Source organism: Amphiprion ocellaris, chromosome 7 (assembly GCF_022539595.1).
Source record: "Amphiprion ocellaris isolate individual 3 ecotype Okinawa chromosome 7, ASM2253959v1, whole genome shotgun sequence".
Lineage (NCBI taxonomy): Eukaryota > Metazoa > Chordata > Actinopteri > Pomacentridae > Amphiprion > Amphiprion ocellaris.
Window position 1 is genome coordinate 22,479,194 of NC_072772.1, and position 25,364 is coordinate 22,504,557.

A 25,364-nucleotide genomic window follows, 5' to 3' on the forward strand; every position below is an offset into this window, starting at 1 on the left:
AAAGCTCTTATTGATTATCTTCAGCCCTATTGATGAAGTCCCCTCCTCACTCTATTACAGTCTTCATCCCAGCTCCTCTGCCTCCCGCAGCTCTCCTCCTCTTCCTCCCCTTCCTCCTGCTGCTGCTGCAGCGGCGCAGTGGCTCCACCTAGTGGCCGAATATAAGAACATCTCCTCCAGCTGTTAGCACTGTCCCAATGAAAGCTTCAAAATGATGCTGTATATATACAAAGATAGACAAGAATATATAGTATGGATATTGAATTAATATTTTGGAATTACCTTGATCATTTTTAGTAACAAAAATAAACCTCAGTTCGTCCCCCAAAGTGAATGAAAACAGTCCATATGCACCATATACACTCCTGGTCTAAAGTTTAGGGTCACTTAGAAATATCCTTATTTTTCAAAGAAAAGCATTTTTTTTTTCAATGAAGATATCATGAAATTAATCATAAATCCAGTGTAGACATTGTTAATGTGGTAAATGACTATTCTAGCTGGAAACAGCTGATTTTTAATGGAATATCTACATAGAGGTACAGAGGAACATTTCCAGCAACCATCACTCCTGTGCTCTAATGCTACATTGTGTTAGCTAATGGTGTTGAAAGGCTAATTGATGATTAGAAAACCCTTGTGCAATTATGTTAGCACATGAATAAAAGTATGAGTTTTCATGGAAAACATGAAATTGTCTGGATGACCTCAAATTTTTGAACGGCAGTGTATATGCACAGGTTTTAGGAGTATTTGAGGGATTGGAGGTGGAGCTGAAGCAACGTCCAACCATGAGCCAGTTTATACAGCAGTACAAAAACATGGTTTTCATGAGGTACAAGGAGAAGGAGGGACTTCGACATGGGTATATCACTGATTATTAAATAATTCTTTATCTTTTTTATTTTCTCTTTTGTTTGGAAATATGTACATAAATAACTAAGGAAGAAGGGTACTGAGTGACTGATGGTCGAAATGGAGAAAGGGTAGGAGGAAATAAGTTCATGTTCATCCTACTCCTTTATGGATATGTTCAGTTATTATCTTTTGCTTTGTTTTGTTTATTTGTTTTGTTGTTGTTTTGAATATTTTGATTTGTTTTTGTGACTTTTTTGTCACGTCCAAAATAAAAACATTCATTCATTCATTCATTCAAAGTAAATATACTTTCATGTAGTTGTAACTAAATAAAAGCTATTTAATGGTTAAAACCCCTTAACAAAAGTTAATCTGCTACACAAATTCTGCTTCCAACACTTTCATTGGACAGTAACCCTGTCAGAGGGCTTCACGTGTACTCTTGGAACTGGAGTTACATCCAGTAACTACTACTTTTCTAGCAGAATTTTATTGTAGAACCATCTCTCTGTAGGGTTTGTTTCCCTTCAGATGAGTTTCAACAGCACAGCCAGCCTCGATTCAGCCATATATAAACAATTAGTTCTGATTAACCACAAAATATTTACATTGATTTGTTAACAATTCAAAGATTTTGTATTAGTGTGCATGAAAAGTGTGTAGACAGTATCAGAATGCAATATTTTTTATATGTAAAATAAGAATCCTTTATCAATTAAAGTGTGTATAATTTAGGTTTAATTGTAGATTTAATTAAACTCTTGTACAGACTTTAAAAGACTGAAACCTACTTTAAAGAAATCTGGAAACAATGTAAGACTGACTCAGAACCTGCAGCCAAAAAAAAAACCCAAAAAAACAAAAAAACAAAGTCTCAACTAGGTGGAAGACCTGAGCAGAACAGACATCTTATGAACTTCTTCAAGAATTAAAAAAACAGAACTTTAGCAACTGTTTGACATTTTTATGTGGGAATTACATTTAAAAAAAAAACATACTCTAAGTCAAGATGTACCTCTCTTTGGTAACCTTGGCTTCATGAGCCATCAATAAGAGTTGATGACAAAAAAACCCTAACAATTTGACTTACAGAGATTTGCTGAGAAATGTTTTATTATTTTTTTTTCATCTCATCAGTTTAACATTTAAAGCTGGTACTAGCAGCAAACACAGACATGAATAAACAGTTCAGAAATGTTCTTATATTTACAACTATGCTTATATTATTGTATTTATTAATTACAGGGTGTCCCCAAAGTCTGGAAACATAGGAAATCTCATTAACAACATTATTTACATTGGATGTGAAGGATGGACATATGGAAAGACAGCAGATGAATTTAATGCACATCATCCAAGGAGGATTCCACTTGGCTTTTCCACAGTGGTGAAGATGGTTAAAAAGTTTAAAGAAACAGCCAGTGTTATGGACAAACCCCGTTCTGGACGACTAAATGTATCAGCAGAAACTAAAGAATTGGTCATGGCTAAAATTCATGCTAGCCCCATAAAATCACATCCCTAACCCTAACCTTGTCTTTCCATATGTCCATCCTTCACGTCCACTGAGAAGTACCAGTTCAACTCTTTCTTTTTCTGACAAAACCATATTTAATCTGTGGAGGCAGAAATAACCTAGTTAATCAGATTTCCTATGAGTCCAGACTTTAGGGTCACCATGTGTTTGGTCACGTGGTGGTTTTCGAAGATTACATGAGTAGAGACTTGCAACAGAAATAACAGCTGGATTCTTTCACTCTGTCCTCAATAAGCCAGTGAGCGACTGTTCTCACCACTTTCCATGTTCTCAGTTTGTTATTATTTCACTGTAGTTCTTACAACTAAATAAATGATCCATCTTTAAATTATGAGATGAGGTATAATGAGACAGGAGATAATGATATAATGAGGTAATTATAAAATAACTGAAATAGTTGCTTCACTTGGGTGTCCTGTGATCTTATCGGTTTTATGGTCTGCTTTGTGAAAATGAAGTCAGTTGTAAGCTCTTGGTTATCTTTTATTAATATGCTAATCATCTATTCATAATCAGTTACTTATATGTTAAAATTGACCACTGCTTCCAACTCAGTACACATATTTGTGTGCGTGTTACATAAACACATGGTTATATAAATAGAGTCAAAAATAGAGAGCTCAGACTATGATAAGGAATGGGTTGCAGTCTAAGGAAGACCTTTAACCAACATATGGAACGTAGAATTATTGATTCTGATATGATCAAGAAGATTTCCAGAAGGTATACTCTGAGTGACGCTGAACAAATTTTTCCTATTGTCTTAAAATGTTCTTTAAACAGCAATTTACCCACAACAGTCTCACACCTTTCAAAGCGATATAAGCTTTCTTTCAAATAAACACCATTATGTGGACATACACTACCATTCAAAAGTTCGGGATCACCCAGACAATTTCATGTTTTCCATGAAAACTCACACTTTTACTCATGTGCTAACATAACTGCACATTGGTTTTCTAATCATCAATTAGCCTTTCAACACCATCAGCTAACACAATGTAGCATTAGAACACAGGAGTGATGGTTGCTGGAAATGTTCCTCTGTACCTCTATGTAGATATTCCATTAAAAATCAGCTGTTTCCAGCTAGAATAGTCATTTACCACATTAACAATGTCTAGACTGGATTTCTGATTCGTTTAATGTTATCTTCATTGAAAAAAAACGCTTTTGTTGAAAAATAAGGACATTTCTCAGTGACCTCAAACTTTTGAACAGTAGTGATCATAATGTAGAGATTTTACCTTTTTGTCATCTTCAAAAATATAACCCTTTCCACCCTGTAAGTCCAAGACTGAGTTAGGAGGGGAAGTGTTTAAAATACAGTCCTTGATGCCAACATCAGATTGCAGTCATACCACGCAGCAGCTCCACTGAATGCGCTTCATTCAGAAAACCTCTAAAGATGGCAGCAGGTTGCAGTTTAGTAGCAGTGTCAGTACAGAGAGCTCCCAGGTAGAGGAGGACAAGAATAACATGTTCACAGAGCTTTTCAGAATAACCATAAATCCTCACGATAACCATGAAAGTGTCAGTTTTATTCTATTACCTTTACTTCATAACTAAATCTCTTTTTTTGGGTGCGTTTTTCATTTTTTATTGCTTATCATGACCTTTGTTTACTGTCACATCCTTGCTGCCCACTCTTTTGCATACAAATGAAACAAGCAAACAAAAAAGACACCACTTTTTTGCTTTTTTACAAATAAGTAGGAGCCTTCTTACACATCAGATTGGACAGCTTGTCCACTGATGCTGCCACATCTCTACCAACATATTAAACTAGATTTTTTTCCTTAGAAATCAAAGTTAACAAACTGATATTAAATTGTCCAGAACAAAAAGAAAAAGCTTCCAGGTTTACATCGAGTTGCCAAGTGTTTGTTGAGTTTACTGTAGAATTGTCTCTGAAGACTCAATCTTCTTCTAAATTCCGACCCAGTCGTCCAGTCAGTAGGCCCTCCTGATCTCGTAGGGCGACCAGGCGCTCACCCCGTCCTCCTTGGCCCAGGAGTGAGCGTCAGTGCTGCTGGACAGACTGCTGTGGCCGTCAGCTGCCTCCTCCGTCACCATCTTGGACACCAGGTCGCTGACGGTGCCGCTCATGTAGGGAGGGCAGGTGAAGGAGGAGGCGGGGAGGGGGTAGGAGCTGCTGCTGGTCAGAGGGTGGTAGTGGGCGTCCTCCAGGGAGTGCAGGGTGTAGGGCTGGCTGCTGGAGACGGGGCCCATGGAGGAGGAGCCTCGGCTGGGGGAGCGGTACTGAGAGGGGCTCCCTGGTGGCTCCGGGCTGGGCATGGAGGCGGGGACGCTGACGGAGGCCAGGCTGTCTGGACAGAGAGCCTCCACCTGAGATACTGGCTCTGCCACTGACTGCTCCCATGAGTCTCTCTGAAGCAGGAAGACAGCAGAGGAGAGGATGAATCATTCATTCATTTATTTCCTCATCAGATAGTGCAACGGTCCATCACAGGAAACCTTTGTAATGAAGTAATGTTATTTTATGACGTACTCTTTCCGTCAACACTACATTTACTGACTGCCCAGGACACATTTTAATACCCCAGAAAGGCAAAAACAAAATTTGTGCTGCATTTGATCTTTTCAGAATTAAGGATAAAAGCGTTAGTTCACCAAAATGATAATCATTTAAAAAGCATACTTTCACTAATAGGATCTATCTATGGATTCATAATTCAATTTAATTTCTTTATTCAATTTAAATGGATCACCTATCAGTATTTCTTTCTATTTTTAATGAAGCTGTTACCTAGACATTCATCGCTATGTATATCTATGTATATCTATGTATACAAAATAATCAAAAATCAACTATGTTTCAGGAAATCATCATACATATAGTCAGTGTATGGTTTTTCAATCACCAGTAGTCAGCCCGAAAACCTGCCAGCAAATTTGAAACAATACTACATATTTACATCATTTATTGGTGACAGAAACTGTGAAAAAAGAAGGAATCATCAAATTTTAAACTTTCTGATGGTCCTTGAAATAATCCTGTGTGGGCCCATTTCATCAGAATCACTTTAATCCACATGGCTGAATTCAAGGTTTGTCAAAAACAAATTGTTTGCACCAGATCCTGTAAGAAACAAGACATTCTGCATTTTAGAGTGTAACTAAGTAGCTACAAGTGCCTCGCTGTGACCAATAGTCAGTGGGACTTCTCAGCTGAACTGCAGGCTGTGTAGACATAGAGCCCCTCATTTTTTATTAGTTTTGGTAACACCCAGGGACACAGGAAAACTGCTGTACATGTTGATTTTTTTTGTTGTTGTTGTTATTTTGTTTTGTTTTGGGGGCTGCACAGTGGCTCAGTGGTTATCACTGTAGCCTTGCTGCTAGAAGGGCCTGAGATCTTTCTGCATGGAGTTTGCATGTGTGGATTTTCTCTGGGTACTCTGACTTCCTCCCACAGTCCAAAAATATGCTCAAGTTAATTAGTGATTCCTAACTGACCATAGGTGTGAATGTGAGTGTGATTGTTTGTCTCTAAATGTAGTCCTGTGATAGACTGGTGACCTGTCCAGGGTGTCCCCTGCCTTCACCCTATAAGTCAGCTGGGATAGACTTCAGCTCCCCGCTTAATCCTCACCCTATGAGGATTAAGCGGTATATAGACAATGGATGGATGGATAACTACGCATGGTGACGTAAAATTATGACAGAGTTTGAATATTTTTTCAGCAAAGCCCTCCAGATGTGGGGTTCCATGGTGTAATAGCACTCTGGACTCTACATCTAGCATTCCAAGTTCAAGTCTCACTGGGACCTGACTTTAAGCAGAGAGGCCAAATGAAGCATTAATTCTCTTCAATGCTGAAACTATTCTTCTCTTTTATATTGACTATCCCTGCACTCACTCAACAGTTGATAATGATGCATGCATCTTAAAAATGTCAACAACTCACAATGAGGGACATAAACAGTTTTTATACACATCAGAACAGCTCCCTAAATATCAGAGATGAAATTTTTTACGTAAAAAAAGCGAGAAAGGAGTCAGGATGGTCGAGTGGTCTAAGGTGCTGCGTTCAGGTTGCAGTCTCTCCTGGAGGCGTGGGTTCGAATCCCACCTCTGACAGCTGGTATTTTCAGTTCCAGATTGCTGACATGTATTGAACGTGAATATCACACAATAAGAGCAGACAGATCTTGTGTTTGTGTTGGTTGACAATGCAATAAAGGAAGTCAGCTGGGATAGACACCAGCCCCCTGCGACCCTAATGAGGATTAAGCGGTGTATAGATGATGGATGCTAATGTTGTTACACTGCACAGTAGACATTTTGAGTTGTCTCTACTTGTAGCCATGTATGTGCTGTTTCCATAGAGATGCAGAACTTTATATTGCAGTGTACAAGAACTGCTCACGGTTAAAAACATGGGCAACACTATTCACACTAATCATGGGCAGATGGACCCTTGACTAAATCCCTAGTGGTGATTGAAAACCTCCATCCTTTCTTATTCATCTCTGTCATTCTCATACTCTGCTGCTGGTTAGAGATCAAGGCCTGATCTTAAAACCTACCAGAAATAAATGTGAGGACTCTCCGCTGAAAGGTGGCAGCAGTGAGGAGAGGGCCGACGATTGCAGGAAGGACCCTGCAGAGCTGGAGAAGGTGGCGGCGCTGCGGTAGTCACCGAAGGTTTCTGGGTAGTAGCTGTCGATGAGGGAGGAGTAGCTGCTCATGGTGGAGGGCTCACAGCCCAGAGGTTTACCCCCGAGGGTGGAAGAATACATCTCAGGGGAGAACTGCTTGGAGGATGGACAGAAGTCTGAGTCGGAGATGAAGGGCCGTCTCATGCCGTAGTAGCTGGGCAGCATGTGGGATCCTGAAGGGGGACAGCAGGAAACATATCCTCAGTGTTGTCCTGGCAGCAGTGCTCTGTCTAACCACAGTCTTACCACACTGTTTACACACCTCAGATGCTTGAAATGTGCAGACAATAGAGTCAAAATGCTAACTGGCACCTTGAAGTCCTAGGTTTAGTAATAAAGAGAGTGCTGACTGAGAATGTGTTGACAGATGTATCTTGGAGGCAGCAGAAAGTGAGCATAGAGGATGTGTGATGGTTTACTGGAATCTCACCTGGCATCTGGACAAATGAAGGTGGAGTGGTGGATCCTCCCTGTGACAGAGACACAAGAGTTCAGGTTTCACTGGAACGTGACACCCTCTGAGTCACAGCATGCAAACTGGATGACATTTTAATTACACATGTAAGCATAGATTTTGTGGAGTGACACATATATTGGAGCATAACAGGTTATTTCTTTCTCTCCTGGAAGATTCCACACGGGCATTGTTTGACCTTGATGAGGGAACAGCCAGTCGCTTTGTTACCTGATAGTTTTTCACAGACCTACATTTGATTCAGTTCAATTCACAGCAGCCATCATCTAGTAGCACTTCACATAGTATGACGAAGACCTTTCAAATTTTAAACAGAGAAACCCAACAAAACCAAAGTTTCCTTCTCTTTGAGCAAAATGTTGAATCTAAAATGAAACGTGTGTTTTCTTTGAGTTGACCTACATATGCTTTTCACCTTTCCTCTGTTTGATAGACTAATATAACAGAGTTTGTGTGTCTCCCTCATAAAATGCAAATCAGTCCCACATCCTTGATTGTTCATTTACCTACACCTTCTGTACATAGAGCTGAACATAGCTACAGAATCTCTGACACAATTACCTCCAAATGTGTGTTTCACATACACAATAGCTAGAATGTTTCACACTGCAGTGAGCTGTTTTGAAATTGTCCATCTGTCTAAACAAGTCTACCTACCTGTTTGAGGACTCAGTTGCCTCATTTTTTACAGGCATTGTTTTGTACACTTTCTACTCTGGAGGTCAAGTACACCAGGACCGAGCTGCATCTGTTACTAAAATGCCACTTGTGGTCTTTTTTCTATGGGCTCTATGGGGACTGATTCACTTTTGAATCCAGCCTCAAGTGGACCTTTGAGGAAATGCAGTTGTTGGCACTTCTCTATGGGTTTAATTTTCCAGCCTCTGAAGTTGCCACCAGGGCTTGTGTCAAAATCAAAAAATACAAAGACGTGAGTTGCCAAAAATAGCAAACTTTTGTAATTGTTGAGTCTCAGACAGCATATATTTGAAACTGAGCGTGGTTTCACAGACGGTCTGTTAAAGGTGAGGTCTCGGAGAAGAGAACTGCCTACCTCTGATTAGACAACATTGTTTCTTTTTTATATAAGCTTCATGACATGGAAACACCCCAGATACTTCAGGATGATTTAACCCTGAGATGCTCCAGTGATTGGAGCCTACACTCTTCCATAAGTGGGTCAGAAATGACCTGTATGTGTTTTTATACCATTGGTGTCATTTTGGCTCAGAATAATAATTTGTATTATTGTTTGTATTATATTTTTGTCCACGCCAGAATGATTTCATGTTTGAAATATGTTTATTTTTAACTTTATAACAGATTTTGAACATTTTGATATTTGAAAAAGAAGAATATGACACAGAACAGCAACAGAAGAATGTCAACATCCATTTTGTTGGCATTCTTCCACTCTTTTCCTCCAGCTGTTGCTGCTTTCGGTCCCTACAAGTTTGTGCATCAGCTCTTGTATGATATTATCAATGATTAACAGCTTGGGGTAGTAATACAAATATTAGAATTTCTTTAAAAGTATAAAAGGTAACTTGAAAAATTTAATAGAATGATTATATGTTTTTGATGAATAGCTGGATTATGAAATGAAAAAAAAAACTTTTCATTACAAAGATATTGCAAGAAAACAACCTCACCAGGTCGTTTTTGACCCACTTATGTATCTAAGGGTTAAAACAGTGGCACACTGAGCAACTGTCCATTCATTACATGCTCTTATCAATTTGGTGGAATGTCTATATTACCACCAAGACTGGTCAAAAAAATGCACTTAGTTGTACAGTAATTCTTTAATCTTAGGATCTGGTTGATCAGCAGTGTTGATAATTGTCTGCCTGCTTGATTCGTGCAACCAGAGAGATCAGAGTGCAGACATGCAGCACAGAGACACACAGGACAGGGTTCGACAGGATCTCGTGTTTGCATATTGCTAACATGAAAGAGTTGATATTAAGCCCGTGTTGGCTGGGACGCAAGCAAATTTTGAGGGTTGAATTTGAATGTGATTTGCCAGTGCCAAGACTTCCTCATGTGGCCCAGGTATGGCTCAGTGCATCTCTGAAGGCTGTGTATGGAAATCAGCTCGCTCAAGCTCAGACTGTCAGACAATGCCTGCGTGTTTGTATGCCAGCGTGTGTTTGCAGGGTAATGATGATGGATGTATTCAACCTTATTTAAAAAAAAAAAAACTCTTCCTTCCTATGTAAAGTATTCATTATATTCTGCTACACAATCACATTTTTCAAAATAGTCACACCTTTTTTAGTCTTTTATGAGAAAACAGGTGAATATTCCCATATTATATATACAGTCCATTCATTTTTCTTTCTTGGTTTGTTGCTTCATTGCACTTCCCATGTTGTTAAACATGCCCTATTATATGAATTAAGACTTTACATTAAAACAGTATTTGTGTTTCTTTTCTGCTGCTTATTTTTTTCTGAACACTATATGTTTCTGCAACACCACAGTTTCCCGATATTGAGCGTTAAAAGTTTAGGCTTATTTTAAACTGAGTTTTTGCTCATTAGGTAAATGTTGCCCAGAAACACATCATAAAAGTCTATTGAGGCCTATAAAATGTCTCTGGCTTTAATTTCCTGCATCACACACTGTGATTGTTCACCGTCCTTGTTCATTTATGTAATAGCGGCATGTCTGGGCACAACACCTCAATAAAAACAGAATTCAGACAAGAGAAGCTGCTGAGGTGAAACGATGTAAGATTGCTTCACTGTGACTGTCCGTGTTCCAACAGGAGGAGACTCACTCTGTGGTCAGAGTTTGCTCGTCTCTCTCAATGGCCTTTTATTCCCCGAGATAAAAGGTAGCATTAACTAACATAAGGACGTGGATGGCTTTAGTTACTGTGTGCCTCTGTGCTTTATTAGGCTTTTGAGGCATCATTTATAAACACACAAGCAAACCTCGACTTGATAGAAGAACATTTAAATTATGCTTAGTAACAACTACGCTATGTACTTGACATTTGACTCTAAGAAAACAACAACGTCATTGCTTAAAATGTACTTATAGCAATTAATTGCCTTAAAGTGAGACTACTGCGGTATTCAGTGAAAGATACAACAAAATATAAAAGTAATATAAGTAGAGCAAAAGCAAGAAGTCGACTCTTTTATGGTGACTGATGCTATATTGCACCATTGAAAGGATCCCACTGCTGTGATAGGTGGACTGCTTGTTAGGGTTCGGGTTGGTTGAGTTAGACAGCAGAGCTGATCCAATCTAGCACCAACCTGTAAAGGCAGACACACAGCTTTAGCTATCTAAAGTCACTAACTCACTTTTACCATCATAAACTATTGATCATACCAGGCCACCTGAAGCTTCATTAATTCTTCTGCATTGGATCTGCACTGAAGTTAGTTAGTTATATCCTACACTGTATCCTAAGATGCACATCCCCAGAAATGTAACTACATGTCATGTTGTGTAAGCACAGCATGTGGAATTACGCAAAGTTATTGCTTGCGTGGAACTAAATGTAACATTTATCAGGTCGTACTAGAGCCTTGCTGATAATGCAAACTCAATAGCCAGTTATGGACTAATATAGTCATAGTTACATAGTTTTTATAGTTCTACCAATCTGTGTCGGTTCTGGCATCTTTTCTCATGTCTGCGTTACAATAATTTCAGTAAAAGCAACTGTTGTTCAGCCTTTATTAGCTTCAAAGCCAATATAATCTGTACAAGAAGAAATTCAACACAGTGGAATAAAAGCATCGCACTGCTAACTAGCTTTGGTGGCAGTTACAGAACAACAGACTGACCAGCGCACAAGTATACATGCTCAACAATGGTGTAGGCCACTAGCACAGATGCTACAGTTAAAAATAAATTAAGAGGGACAGTAAGACTGTAGCAGTAAAACCTCAGTGCTTCTATCAGTGCTTACCTCACTAACCAAATAATCTGACTTTATAGTACAGCCCTCTGGCTTTAACTTGCATCATGTGTAACCTAATCACAGGTGGACATTTCAAAGTACAGCCATATTGCACCAAGGATATACTGAGGATGCACTGAGGTCCAGTCACCACATCTGAGCTCTGGATCACCCACACAACTGAGTACTCTTGTTCACATAAACTGGTTTTGTCCAACAAAGCATCAAATATCTTGACTGAGTTGATATGCCAAGAAATAGATCCAATCGGTACAATTTTAACTCCTTTTTCATTAAAAAAATTTCAGCAGATCAGGCACAGAAAGTGCATTTCTGCTTCCCCCTGGTCAGAATGGCAAAGCGAGATCTGATGACAGGTGGTCAGTGGAGACGAATGTAGAGACACCTGTTAATATGAGGTATAGCCACTGTCATCTGCATGTAATGAACCAGTTTTTAACACCAAGCTTCTGCCACTAGCAGCGCAAGTTCATACTTGATCAAATCAACTTTACCAATGAGATATGCTGAGGCAATCTTCACATGAATTGTAACAATAGCTACTTTTAAATAGGTCAGCAAAGTTTAAAACACTACGACTGGTATTGTCAATAAATAGTAGATCAGTTTATCTGGCAGCTGTGGGACTGTGCAACAAAACAAACAACAGTTGGCAACTGCTGGGATTGTAAGTAACTGACAAAGGGTGTGTTTAGCTGTTAATTTAACTTTAAATGTAATATAGTAGTTGAATGAATGAATTAGAAAATAAGTCTAAAATTGGAGCCTTGTTGAGTTTTTTATTCCCATCTAAAGCTGTACCTAAAGCAGACACTAGCTTCTTGAGCTGCTGTTCTCATTGTCAAACACATGAGGGTTGTCTCCTCCGTGGACTCTCTGACCTCAGACGGAAGTCTCTCATGGTCTCTACAACCTGTTGCTGCCTCTGCATGTTGTTGTCATAGTTCAAACACGGAGCTCGGCCTGGTTAAAATAAAGCGGTGTTTTGCTTTATTGATTTTTGGGATGATGCAGACTGCAGTTCTTCTCACAGAAATTTTGCAGAAGTTGAGCTGCTCTGCGGGTCAAAACCAGACTCCTCTTATCACCGTCCAGTGTCCCCACCCTCACTGTGGTGATCAATGCTAAGTATACTGGTTCCTACTAAAAATGTAAATTTTTGATAACAGCTCACTAATATGTCGTTTCATTTAAAGGGTTTGGTATTTCCCTAAACACACAACTGTTCTGGTTACAGTAGCTTTCAGCAGACATTACTCAAAGTAGAGGAGATTGTGATTTTACTGGGAACTATTTTCAGCAGTAGATTCATTTTTGGTTTTGGGTGACATTAAATAAAATACATAACATTGCCAGCCGCATCCTTTAATGTTTCAGAGTATCTGGAAATAAAGCTAAAAAAAAAACAAAACAATTTGTTCTGAACTTTAAATAAGAGTTAATCAATGGTCTGATTTAAAAAATGATCATTTTAGATTAAATGTCCAAGGTTATCACACCGCTTGATTTTCTATTCTGAAGCTGTCAGTCCACCACCTTCACTCTAAAACTGTATTTGTTTGGATTTACCAACTGAAGGTGAACTCCACCACCTCTACAGACAGGTGACAAATTAAAGGAGAACCCTGAACCCTTGGCCCCTACAGTGAGGGGATCCACAGGGTCTGTGTTTGTTTGTAAATATTTTGAGAGTGACTGTGTAGTCTGTAGTCCCAAAAGCAAAACAAAAAAACTATTTTAAATGTTAATAATAAAATCAGGGATCCGGTCACTCTGTTATGAAGTGAGGGGCATTTTGATGGCATGGTTTGGATCCACTTGTCCATTAGAGAGAAGAGTCACTGCAAATCAATATAAAGTTGTTCTCAGTGATCACCTTTATCCTCTGGGCAGTTGAGGTCACTGAATGGTTTCATGAGGATGATGTGAATATATAATATGACCTTCACACTCACCAGATGTCAACCCAGATGAACACCTCTGAGACACTTTGAACTCATGCGTTACACAGAGCTCTCCTTCATTAGAACACAAAATGATGGAATGTTTTTGAAAAGAATGATTTTCATCCAACCAGAACAGTTTCACAGACTTGGATAATGAATTCAAAGCAGCACTGAAGCTCTTCTTTAGTCATATGATGGCCCAAGATCTCCCTGAGACACCTCATATTGGCTTTCCCTTTAATTATCCCCATATATTTTATCTTTCACAGCAGCTCTGCCTCCTTAAAATATGTCTTTAAACAAAGTCTCAATCAGCACCAGCACACCAAAGAATTACTGTTATTTGACTTTTTTCTCACTGAGAACTCCCTCTACATCACAGTGAAGTTCAAATCTATACTGGAATTCCATGACAAGCATTGCATTGGAGCAGATATATTCTTGGACTTGTCTCTTTGTTACATCTGAAGGTATCTTCCCTCGTTGTCTCTCACATAACTCCCTGATTACCTGAGTCGTCAACCGCCTGCATATCTATAGAGTGGACATGCCGACACTAAACAAAAAACAAACAGTGAATACTGTCCCGTGAAAGCCTTTTGACAGGCGGTTTGTGCAGAATGAAAAGCCAGTCTTGCTTGTGCATGCAGACGTCTAAAGCCTGATTTCTCTGACAGTGTGTGTGTGAGACAGTGTGTCTATCTGGGACAACAATAGGAGGTTTGTCTGTGGCCTGTTCACAGCAGAGGACAATGTCAGCTGGCAGGTGTGCATGGTTTAAACTTTGCATAGGCGGCCTCCTGCACGGCCTTTTTTCTGTCTCTCTATGCTACCTGTCCACCTCAATCCTCCCACCCCACCCCCGTTTCCACCTCCACCTCGGGGGAGTTTTCAGGAGATCGTGACCACTGCCATTGGGAGCTTTGTATCGGTGTTCTTTTGTGAGGTCAGGATGGGACTCTTTGCTTTGTGTCTCTCTCTACACACTGTGCTCAGCTATTTACAGACCGGCTTTGCGAGCGCTCGAGGGGAGCAGAGATGCAGGGGTGGGGGGTGGGGGGGTGAGGTACAGGTGGTCAATGGATCAACCACGGATCGTTAGTGCACAAAACAAGCCAAAATGTAAACAAGGGGAGGAGATTTTTAAAAGACGACCTCTTAATTGTGCCACCAACAGAATGTCAACTGTGGCTGCGCTGTTTGGTTTGGGAGAAAAATGAAGTGGGGAGAGACAGGACGGGACAAAAGCAGGACGGTTTAGAGGAGATTGTGCTTACGCTGTATCTCGTCCCATTTGTCTGTCGGGATCGTTTCTCCGCCAGCAGGTCTTTGACTGTGTGCTTGACTCGGACGCCTTGGTACACTCTCTTCGAATATTCTGGACAGATCAGGAAAGAGAAACAGTGTGTGAATCCATATTTGAAAGAAATCCTAAGACAGTTTGACTTGTAACACAACTTCATACAAATTTTCATCCATCCCCACAAATGTGTGTTCATTTGAATATTTCACAGTTTTATGCATATAGGTGAATGACTCTTTGGGATTGGTGTGTAAATGTCATGGAAATTGCCTTTGGTTTGGTCAATGCAAATGGACTAAAAAGAGGCAATTAACTACAAACACTTGCTGAAACCTCACAGCAAAAGAAAATACTTGAGGGGATCTGATGGGGTCAAAAATACAATATTACAAAACATCCTGCAAATAAATAAAAACACATGCATTATAGTAGCAGCTTATTTAATATTACATTGCTCTTTAAAACTTTATGCTGGTGTGACATATTATTCATCTTTAATAGAGGAAAACAAGAACAACCCCAGGTTTCTCTTCAGCACTGTAGCCAGGCTGACAAAGAGTCAGAGCTCTGTTGAAACTTGTATTCCTTTAGCTTTGAGCAGTAACAACTTCATGAGCTTCTTTACAAATAAAATTATTACGATTAGAGAAAAAATTAATCTGGCCCTTCCTGCAAATGTCACAGATGTATCATCGAGTACAGATACTTTAGAATTGGCTGTAAGACCAGATGGATATTTAGAATTTTTCACCCCCATACATCTCTCTGAACTCATTTCAATAGTTTCTACATCCAAACCATCAACATGTCTTTTAGATCCTATCCCAACTAGACTGTTCAAGGAGGCTTTACCTTTAATTAATTCCTCAATGTTAGATCTGATTAATCTCTCTCTAGTAACAGGTTATGTACCACAGGCTTTTAAGGTTGCTGTAATCAAACCTTTACTTAAAAAGCCCACTCTAGATCCAGATGTTTTAGCCAACTATAGACCAATTTCCAACCTCCCATTTCTCTCTAAAATTCTGGAAAGAACAGTTGCAAATCAATTATATGAACATTTACAAAGGAATAGCCTGTTTGAAGAGTTTCAGTCAGGCTTCAGAGTGCATCATAGCACAGAAACAGCTCTGGTGAAAGTTACTAATGACCTTCTCATAGCGTCAGATAATGGACTGGTCTCTATACTTATTTTATTGGACCTTAGTGCAGCATTCGATACAATCGACCACAAACTTTTATTACAGCGACTAGAACATTCTATTGGCATTAAAGGGACAGCACTGGACTGGTTTAAATCCTACTTATCAGACAGGTTCCAGTTTGTGCATGTCAACAATGACTCTTCTGAGCATACTAGGGTTAATCATGGAGTTCCTCAGGGTTCTGTCTTAGGACCAATACTGTTCACATTATACATGCTTCCCTTAGGCAACATTATTAGGAAGCACTGTATTAATTTCCATTGTTATGCTGACGACACTCAATTGTATTTATCTATGAAGCCAAATGAAACTAATCAGCTAGCTAGACTGCAAGATTGTCTTAAGGACATAAAGACCTGGATGACCTATAATTTCTTACTACTAAATTCAGACAAGACTGAAGTCATTGTATTTGGCCCCAAACATCTTAGAGAATTGCTTTCAAAGCATATAGTTACTCTGGATGGCATTACATTGGCCTCCAGTACTACTGTGAGGAACCTCGGTGTTATCTTTGACCAGGACATGTCCTTTAACTCGCACATAAAACAAATCTGTAGGACTTCCTTTTTCCACCTGAGAAATATTGTGAAAATCAGGAACATCCTGTCTCAGAGTGATGCAGAAAAACTAGTCCATGCATTTGTTACTTCTAGGCTTGACTACTGTAATTCCTTATTATCAGGTTGTCCCAATAGCTCTCTGAAACATCTACAGCTGATCCAAAACGCTGCAGCCAGAGTACTGACGGGAGTTAGCAAGAGAGATCATATTTCTCCTATATTGGTTTCTCTTCATTGGCTTCCTGTTAAATCTAGAATAGAATTCAAAATCCTTCTTCTGACATATAAAGCTCTTAACAACCAATCTCCATCATATCTTAAAGATCTGATAGTACCATATTACCCTAGCAGAACTCTTCGCTCTCAGACTGCAGGCTTACTTGTTGTTCCTAGAATCTCTAAAAGTAGAATGGGAGGCAGAGCCTTCAGTTATCAGGCACCTCTCCTGTGGAACCAGCTCCCAGTTTGGATTCGGGAGGCGGACACCCTCTCTATCTTTAAGACCAGGCTTAAAACCTTCCTTTTCGACAAAGCTTATAGTTAGGGCTGACTGGGTGACCCTGACGGGGTGAGCTGGTGTTTTCATTTGCACAACTGACTTCCCCTCTTGACGTCCCTTTAGTTTGCCCCTAGTTATGCTGCTATAGGCCTAGGCTGCTGGGGAACCTCTCTGGATGCACTGAGCCCTTCTCTAACTACCTATGTATTTACTATATATACCATTATTGCATTACATTCACTCTGTTTCTTTCTGTGTCCTTTCTCCGAGTGTCCCTGGTCCCAGAGCTGGATGCTGGATGCTTCAGATGTGTGGCTGTGTTTTATGGTCCTTGTGTCCCACCCCCCACCTCTCTATCTCTACCCCTCTATCTGTATCCCTCTATCTCTACCTCTACCCCTCTATCTCTACCTCTCTACCTCTTCTGTCCCTCTCAACCCGCCCGGCCAGCAGGCAGATGGGTCCCCCCACATTAGAGCCGGGTTCTGCTCGAGGTTTTTTTCCCTGTTAAAAGGGTGTTTTCCTTGCCACTGTCGCCTTTTGGCTTGCTCTGGGGGTCAGGCATATGGGTTCTGTAAAGCGTCTCGAGACAATTTGACTGTAATTGGCGCTATATAAATAAAATTGAATTGAATTGAATTGAATTGAATTTGGGGACATTCCTGGGAAGCAGAAGTTTAAACTCAATGAAAATGCAAACTTTATTATGCAAACGGGAATTGCATGCAAAAAACCTTATGTAAAAGACCCCATCTTTTTGAATTGATCTTTAAGATAAGCCCCAACTTTGCACAGCAGTCAGATTCTTGAAAATATTAAATCTTCTTAGGATATGATTTTTAAAAATTAGCTTTTGCACCTTGTTCCTTTGCCACACAAATTAATATCACTGTGTAAGACAATATTCCATATTAAAACATATGCTATAATATAGGAAATAACATGCATATACTGTACATGCCAAACACAGATTTATATGAGGTCTATTTAGAAAACACGTTCTGACATGTGTTGTTATATTTCCTGCACCATTAACATTAAACTGACCTATTTCTTAAAATGCATTGTTATGAGCAAAATGAATTACTATTTTTAATGGGCTCACCTATCATCAAATAACTGCCAAAACACAAGTTGCATTGTAATATATATCGATAGGATACCACTACATTTCTTTCTATGCAATCTGCAAAATAAGAACATGTCGTCATGAAAAAAAAAAACATTTAAAAAAATTTCTATTAAAACATACATTTTTGCAACATATTTGCCTTTACAACAGGTTTTTGCAATAGAAAAGCAGGAGCAGCCTGTAAATGAATGAGTGAGTCTTACCTGTGTCCATGATGCTGCTGAACAGTGTGACACACACACACTTAGACACACACACACACACACACAGGCCTCTCTGTTCTCCCTCTGCTGTATTTGCCTACTGTAGCTAAATCCCAGTGTGCAGCACCATGCTGACTGTCGTGCCACGATGGGAGCTTTAACCACGCTGTCAGGAGGGCAGGGACACATGGAACATGCCACCTCACTCTGCAGTCATGGGGAGGCAGCTTTTCAAAATGACCTTTATCTATTTGTTTAAAATGCAAATGTTTGGCGGGGACGTTTTTTAGACTATTTGCATCTGTAGTCAAGATTAGGGGTTGCAAACATCAGGAGCATGCAAGAGAGACTGGGAAGCAGCTCCTCCCTGGCCCCTACTCATCATCCAAATTTAAAAGGATATATTGTTTCCACTTTTTTGATTTAGAGCTGCAGCAGTTGTCTTGCACTGCTGGGTTTGTGGGATGGAGTCTGGTTTCTTCCAGTCTGACAGTTGGGCATCTCTGAAATAAATAAAAATTGAACCAAACAACGAGTCAGAGTGCACCAAAGTGTCTTTCTGTGTTTTGCAGGTTCAGTGTTGGCACCTCAGGTCAGTCAGCTGATAAAAGACTTTGATGTCTCCCAACAAACATAATAATGTCTTTTAAAAACATGAGGTCTTTCTGCATAAAAGGACATTAATGTGTCATTTTCTACTCAAATGGATGTGCTGTAATTTGTATAAAACACTTTGAGCAAACTAAAAACAAATGAGTCACCTCAACCTTGTGTTTAAAAGGGAGGGCAGAATAGCTGGAGGCTTGCTTCGCTAAACAATTTGTGTCTGGCACAGTAACAAAGCTCCCATCTGACTCTTTAATTGTTTCCTGGCTGAGCCTCAGTAGTGTGCCTTCTGATCCAGACTGTTGCAGTTCATTAAATTGTGAAGCGAATCATTGAAAATGATATGTTTTTCCCATACATGATGCTGACACAATACAGAAGGAACCTGGTTACATTTGGACACACATGATTTGATAGCGACAGTGACGGCAGTGAGACAAACTAGCTAAACATTAAAGTGGCACAATTTCACCCTCTGTGGATTTGCATGCAGTCTGCTGTGACACTTTCAGAGATCCACATATTATTTCCAAATGTTGACGAGGCTCAGGCATCTTCAAAATATGGTTACATTTCACATGCTCAACTTTCACATTAAATATTGTAGCAGTAACATTAGTCGGTTAAATGCTAACATTGTGCAGCAACAAACTAGAAATAGAGCTCAGGAGCTGATAGGTTGACAAGTGATAGCAGATTATACATACTCTTTATGCTTCTAGTATACTTATATACTAGAAGCATGTACATGTTGCTATATGGGTCAATATATAACTGCTGGACCTTTTGTAACATAGTTGACATTTTTGCTGTTTTCAGACCTAAAATCAACATGGCCGCTTATAACCAAACACCACATGGCATTTTAGAGAAAGAATCTTCTAAAATATTATATATACAATTGAGTAAAATTGAAAGTTATTTCTAAAGATATTGTAGTAAACCTCTTGACATGTGAGAAATCCACATTTGACTCACACACTATTTTATATTAAATAACTCAGAAAGCCTTGGAGTCGTTCCAGTCTTTTCTTCAGGAGGAAATGACATCATGTGGAGCAGGTCATGTGATCTGGAATTAACACTCTTCCTTGAGAGGTGTTTTTGTAATGGGGAACTTAGTTGAAAGTGATTTCTCAGACACAGATACAATTTGTTATTTTCCATATAAAATATTATACACTGCCAAAAAATATCTGTCATGATTATCTCAACTTAATAAAAAGGAACACAATCAAAACTATTTTTGAATAAGCTCATTTTATTATTGTTTAACTGATTAGAAGGTGGTTGTTATTAAATTCGGATGGTTATTTAGTTGACATTTTAGTGATATCCAGTCATCTTTTATTAATAAGGGATTGTTTCCATTATAAATAATTATGGAATTTGTAAAGACATGATCATAATGAACATAAAAAACATTTTACTTTTAATAAAAATGTATTCAAGATATATCCCATCGACTTCAAAAGTCCCTCAATTATATATTGACCCAAATAAAGAAAGGTTTAATGTTCGATTGAGAATTTTTTGAAAAATTTAAATGTCCTCTCATCAAACTAACATTTATCCTCTGGTCTCATTGACAGACTGATATATCATATTTTGGCAAGAGGTGAGAGAGCAGCAGCACACAGGAACAGTATATGCTGCATTACTTAGCAGAAAGTATGATCTTGCTTTAGCCAGTTTTGTGGTAGAGCCAGCTTCCCTGGCTCCTAACAGGTAAACAACCAGCACATTATTATAAAGCCAGCTTATACGAGTCTTTTCAAGAGGAGAGGCTCTTATAAAGTCTTTTGTTCTGTCAACAAAAGACTCAGGCTCAGTATGTTGCTCAAAAAAAAAAAAAAAAAAACCCACATGAACCAGGTTTCAGAGACAGAGCTGCTTATATAATCGCATATATAACCATGAATTTAGTGCTCCCATGGGGTTACTTGAGGTTTTACTGTCCAGGGAGCACTACAAGTCCTTGTCTGACTCCTCTTACTGAATGGATTTGAGAAAAGCACCAGAAAAAGAAGAAACTAATGGGACAAAACAGTGCAAACGTACATACTGTACACATAGTATAGACTTTTACAGCTGGAAACGCTGAAAATGCAGCACTGAATCTTTCGCAGCTCATTATTTACAGGATGATAGATGACATAAGTATTTTCCATCACTCTCTAAAGGATAAACTGATCTTTTACATCTGGTCTTTTCTGCAGATTTCCAATCTTATTTCCATGGACTGGTGTGCCATAGTAGCCAGGGCTTCCTCTATACTGCAGTCTGAGACTACATCCACATTAATAAGTTTTTGTTTTAAAAGCATAACTTCAGCTACGTTTAATTCTTGTGTCCACACTACTCTAGAATTCTCCTAAAATGGAGATTTTTTAGAAATGCTGCTGATCCCATCTCAGTTTAGCAACCAACCCCCTGCATCATAGTTACACTGCCACCTGCTCAGATTATTTAAAAAATACAGATAAAATGCTCATTTGGATGGTATATTGGTTGATGTAGCCTCCAGTGGATGTTAAGCAGTTTGCCCAAGCTACTGATTTACATATCAATGTGCGTTTCTGGTTCTTGTGGAGGACTCCTGTATGAGACACAGCTGTATATATCTAGAGGGCACAATGTTATGTTAAATTTCCTCAAAAAACATAATTTAAATCAGCATCAGGCCATGTTGTACTTGTGTCTGCAAGTACACCAGAGTCCACGTGACCTAAATTTCGTCATCTCTCCAAATCCATGAGAATCTTTGCAGATCCTGTAGTGTAATATTTTCTGGGTGCAATATACTAAAAATAAGAGATGGTTTCATTACGGCAAGTGCTACTGAAACTGAAGAATACAGTCAAGACATATGTATGCACTCCATAATAATGAAGGTTCTAGTAATCACTGATGTTTTGATGATATTGTGTGTGTGTGTGTCTGTGGAGGACACACACACACACACACACACACACAGCTGGAAGATCATAAAGTAAAGCATGCATTGTTGGTGTAAAGACAAATCACTCCTGTCACTCCTATCATACACCCTATAGGTGTGGAAAAATGACTAACTCAGTATAAACACAGCATAAAAGATGATGCACAGCTCAGTATCTCTGGTTTTTCTTGGGGTGTTAATCACTGCTAAGAGCTACTCCTGGATCTTTGTCGACAATCAGTCCTGCTGGCTTCGAATGCTGACTTCTCCTGGTGATTCTTTGAAGGTGCTTAATGTTTGAACAAGGTCAGGTCATAGACTCTGACCTTGATTTGTGATTTAGATTGCACTTCATCAATCCCTCCATGGATGCCCACATGCAGCCAAAAGTCACCACACTAAACCACAGGAACGATGTTGCACATGCTCGTCAGAGAGACCACTCCAATCACCAGGATAAAGGTGATCCCTCAGAACAGCTTTGTATTGGTTTGAAATGCCTATTCTCCTTAAGGGCACAAGTGGACCCAAATCTGGCCCAGAAACATGTAGACACACACATGGAAAAGCAGAGGACCTCTTGGCATAGACATGTCAAAAGGTCTCTCATATAGCGCAGCAACGGTCATTTTAGCATCTCTCTCAGCTACAATTTGCAGGTTAACCATAACTGCTAAGTACTGCTGTCGACAGAAACCTGCACCTATCATTTTCCCCTCACCGGAGATGAAGACAAGCTGTCTAAACCTTTCTCTCCCAAACACACTTCCCATATACAATACTACACAATCACACAAAATATAAAAGGGAAATAGTGATGCTGATTGTGTTTCCCTGAAGAACTTCTCAACTCCTCAAAAGAAAGAATGCTTTACAAATTTTAATGCAGGCTACGTCTAGTGTAAGTGTGCATTGTGCAGCTGTAGTATGTTCTCACAGATATATATTATAAATATCACATGTCAAATATTCAGATCTGATATTCCAGATATAAAATACCTGATCAGACTTACTGGCATGCCTAATGCTTATTTTTAGCTTTTCATGCTAAACAGAGCATTTATTATATTGCAGGGCTGGGGAATGAAGGGTTTTTCACAGGAATATCCAGGACAAGTGTTAATTTTTTCCAAATAAACACGGCACCTTTGAGTCAGGCCTGGTGTAGGGAATTATGAGAAGTGACTTCCTTGTCAACAGTAATATTGTGTCCCTCTGTACTTTGGTGACAAGGTGATGTTATTGTGTGTCGACTGCTGTGTGGAGTTTTTATCAGTTAATGACTGATAAGAGTGATGCACAGCTCTCCTCTGCAACGGACATCTGGGGCAGAAGAGGAAGGAAAAGATCCAACTGTGCTGTGTACAGTGTTTCATTCTACCAGAGGCAGGAGTTGCATAATGCAGTCTTCATATTTTTAAATATTCTCTTGATGCTGTCAGTGCAACGCAAGCGATTCCACTCTGAAAACTTGTGCATTTGACCTTGTAAACAATTATCTCTGTGACAGAGTTTCTCTGTTAGCTTTTTCCTTGGAAATTCCTCTGGTGAACAGTAAGTGACCTACCTCCTGGTTGCAGTGCGTTCTGGTGTACAGGAACAATGTGTGACTTGTGTTGTGGGTGGTGCATGGAAAAGATGGCAACGGTTGAAATTATTCTGAAATGTCAAGAATAATGTGCCACAAAGAGGCTTGTTTGCTTCTGGATTTTAACCTGGGAAATTAAACAAAAAATAATCTATATCAGTGATGCCTTTAGTTTGAAACACTAGGAATACAACAGAAACAGTTATCACCAGGAGCAACACCATGGCTGATTCATTTTCATCTTGAAAGTTTCTCTCTCTCCCTGTGTGGTTGTGGTTGTGGGTGTGCGTGTGTGTGTGTGTTGTGATGGCAAACTAGTTCTGGTGACACAAACTGAAGAAGGAACTGCCACAAATGTGGTTTTGGGCGCTTTTGCAGGTGTTTATATGTCTGGCTGCCTGTCTGGTTGCCTGTGGACACATTCTGTCAGCATGATAGCATAACAATCATGAAAGATGCTATCGATAAACTTTAGAACTGTAAAGATGAAGATGAAAGCTGAGTTTGAATATGGGAGTTGTCCAAATTATTAGTACTCACTACTACATGTAATCATGTAATAATGCAGTAAAGACTGCTGAGTACTCACGGGTTGGAACATGAGCGTGTTGACCGACAGGACATTTGATCATACATAGGTATTTCACATCATTTTAAGCACTTTTTATGTTTTGAACGTAACCACCCTCTTCCCAAAGCCACGACTGCATTTTTCAACTGTGCTTGATCTCATGTGTTATTTGTCTGTTTCTCTCTGCTAGTTTCATCTTTCTCACATTTACCATCACCTAAACCGGTCGAAGCAGATGGTTTCCCTCTATAAGTCTGGTTTAGCTGGAGGTTACTCTCTAAATATGAGCTTTTCTTCCTACTATCATCAAAGTACTGCTCAAAGGGGATTAATTGGATTTGTCGGGTTTCTCTCGTTAACATAAGATTGTAAGGTGTCCTAAAATGACTCCTGTTGTGGATCGGCACTATAAAAATAAAAGTAAAATGAATAAAATTCAATCAGATGTCATTAGCATTTATTAAACAATGATAACAATATCATGTACACACATGTCTGACTATTTAAATATGAATGATTAACTCATTACATGTGTTCTTTGTCTAAATGGGCTTCCTCTAGCTACCATATCATACGGCACCACTACTGTTTTGCTGCAGTAACTGGAGAAGCTAGACCATCATAACGTTAGCAGTAAAGGTTGAGTGTTTCCTGCCATGAGATGTCACAGTGGTATGAAAAATGCCCCGACCCACAGATAACCAAACAAACACTACCAAGATTTGTTCACAAGGTGGACACACTTTTGGCAGGAAACAAAAAGAAGCCCAGTGATACTAATTAAGCAAATGTAAAAGGAACATTTAACTCAAATAGAAAATATTCCTAAAAAGCAATTAGAATTTAGCATGACAAATTCAATATTGTTGTATTTTTGACTGATGTTTACCTTCTATGGGTATTAATGCCAACATCTGAATTTGAATTACATTTGAATCCACATAAATACAAACAACAAAGTCTCATCAATATTATTATATCTCAGTGTTGCACACACAGTAAACTACAACATGCAGTGTGGAAAGACTCGAAAACTGAGTGGGACTTTTTAACAGGGTTTTATTTGTGTTGACTGGTTAATGCCCAGCTGAACATATAAAAATGACACGTTCAAAGCTCCATTCTCAGGTCTCTTCTTCACTTTGGTCACTGGATGTGCCACAATTTCCTTTGACAAAACCAATTTGATATCCATTATCTGTACACCACTTAATCTTCATTAGGGTCGTGGGGACTGGAGTCTATCCCAGCTGACTGAGGGTGAAGACAGGGGACACCTGGACAGGTCACCAGTCTATCACAGGA

At 39.3% G+C, this 25,364-nt stretch overlaps 1 protein-coding gene and 1 non-coding gene across 2 annotated transcripts; one reads left to right on the top strand and one right to left on the bottom strand.

Moving 5' to 3' along the window:
* Positions 1 to 946: 946 nt before the first annotated feature.
* LOC111571489 (POU class 2 homeobox associating-factor 2) lies at positions 947 to 18,546 on the bottom strand. Its single transcript, XM_023274677.3, has 5 exons — positions 18,354 to 18,546; positions 14,726 to 14,826; positions 7,512 to 7,551; positions 6,950 to 7,254; positions 947 to 4,786 (listed from the first exon to the last, which is right to left on the bottom strand). The coding sequence occupies exons 1-5, from the start codon at positions 18,361 to 18,363 to the stop codon at positions 4,349 to 4,351; spliced, it is 894 nt and encodes a 297-aa protein (XP_023130445.1). The 5' UTR covers positions 18,364 to 18,546; the 3' UTR covers positions 947 to 4,348.
* Positions 6,418 to 6,500, top strand: trnal-cag (transfer RNA leucine (anticodon CAG)). Its single transcript has one exon. It is a non-coding gene; the product is annotated as a tRNA-Leu (tRNA).
* Positions 18,547 to 25,364: the final 6,818 nt, after the last annotated feature.

Excerpts from the sequence above, each read along its gene's own strand:
- LOC111571489 (XM_023274677.3), bottom strand. Across the intron at positions 7,552-14,725 it reads CAAATGGGACGAGATACAGC|GGAGGATCCACCACTCCACC; the intron begins GTAAGCACAATC and ends TCTCTGTCACAG. Across the intron at positions 7,255-7,511 it reads TTCATTTGTCCAGATGCCAG|GATCCCACATGCTGCCCAGC; the intron begins GTGAGATTCCAG and ends GTCCCCCTTCAG.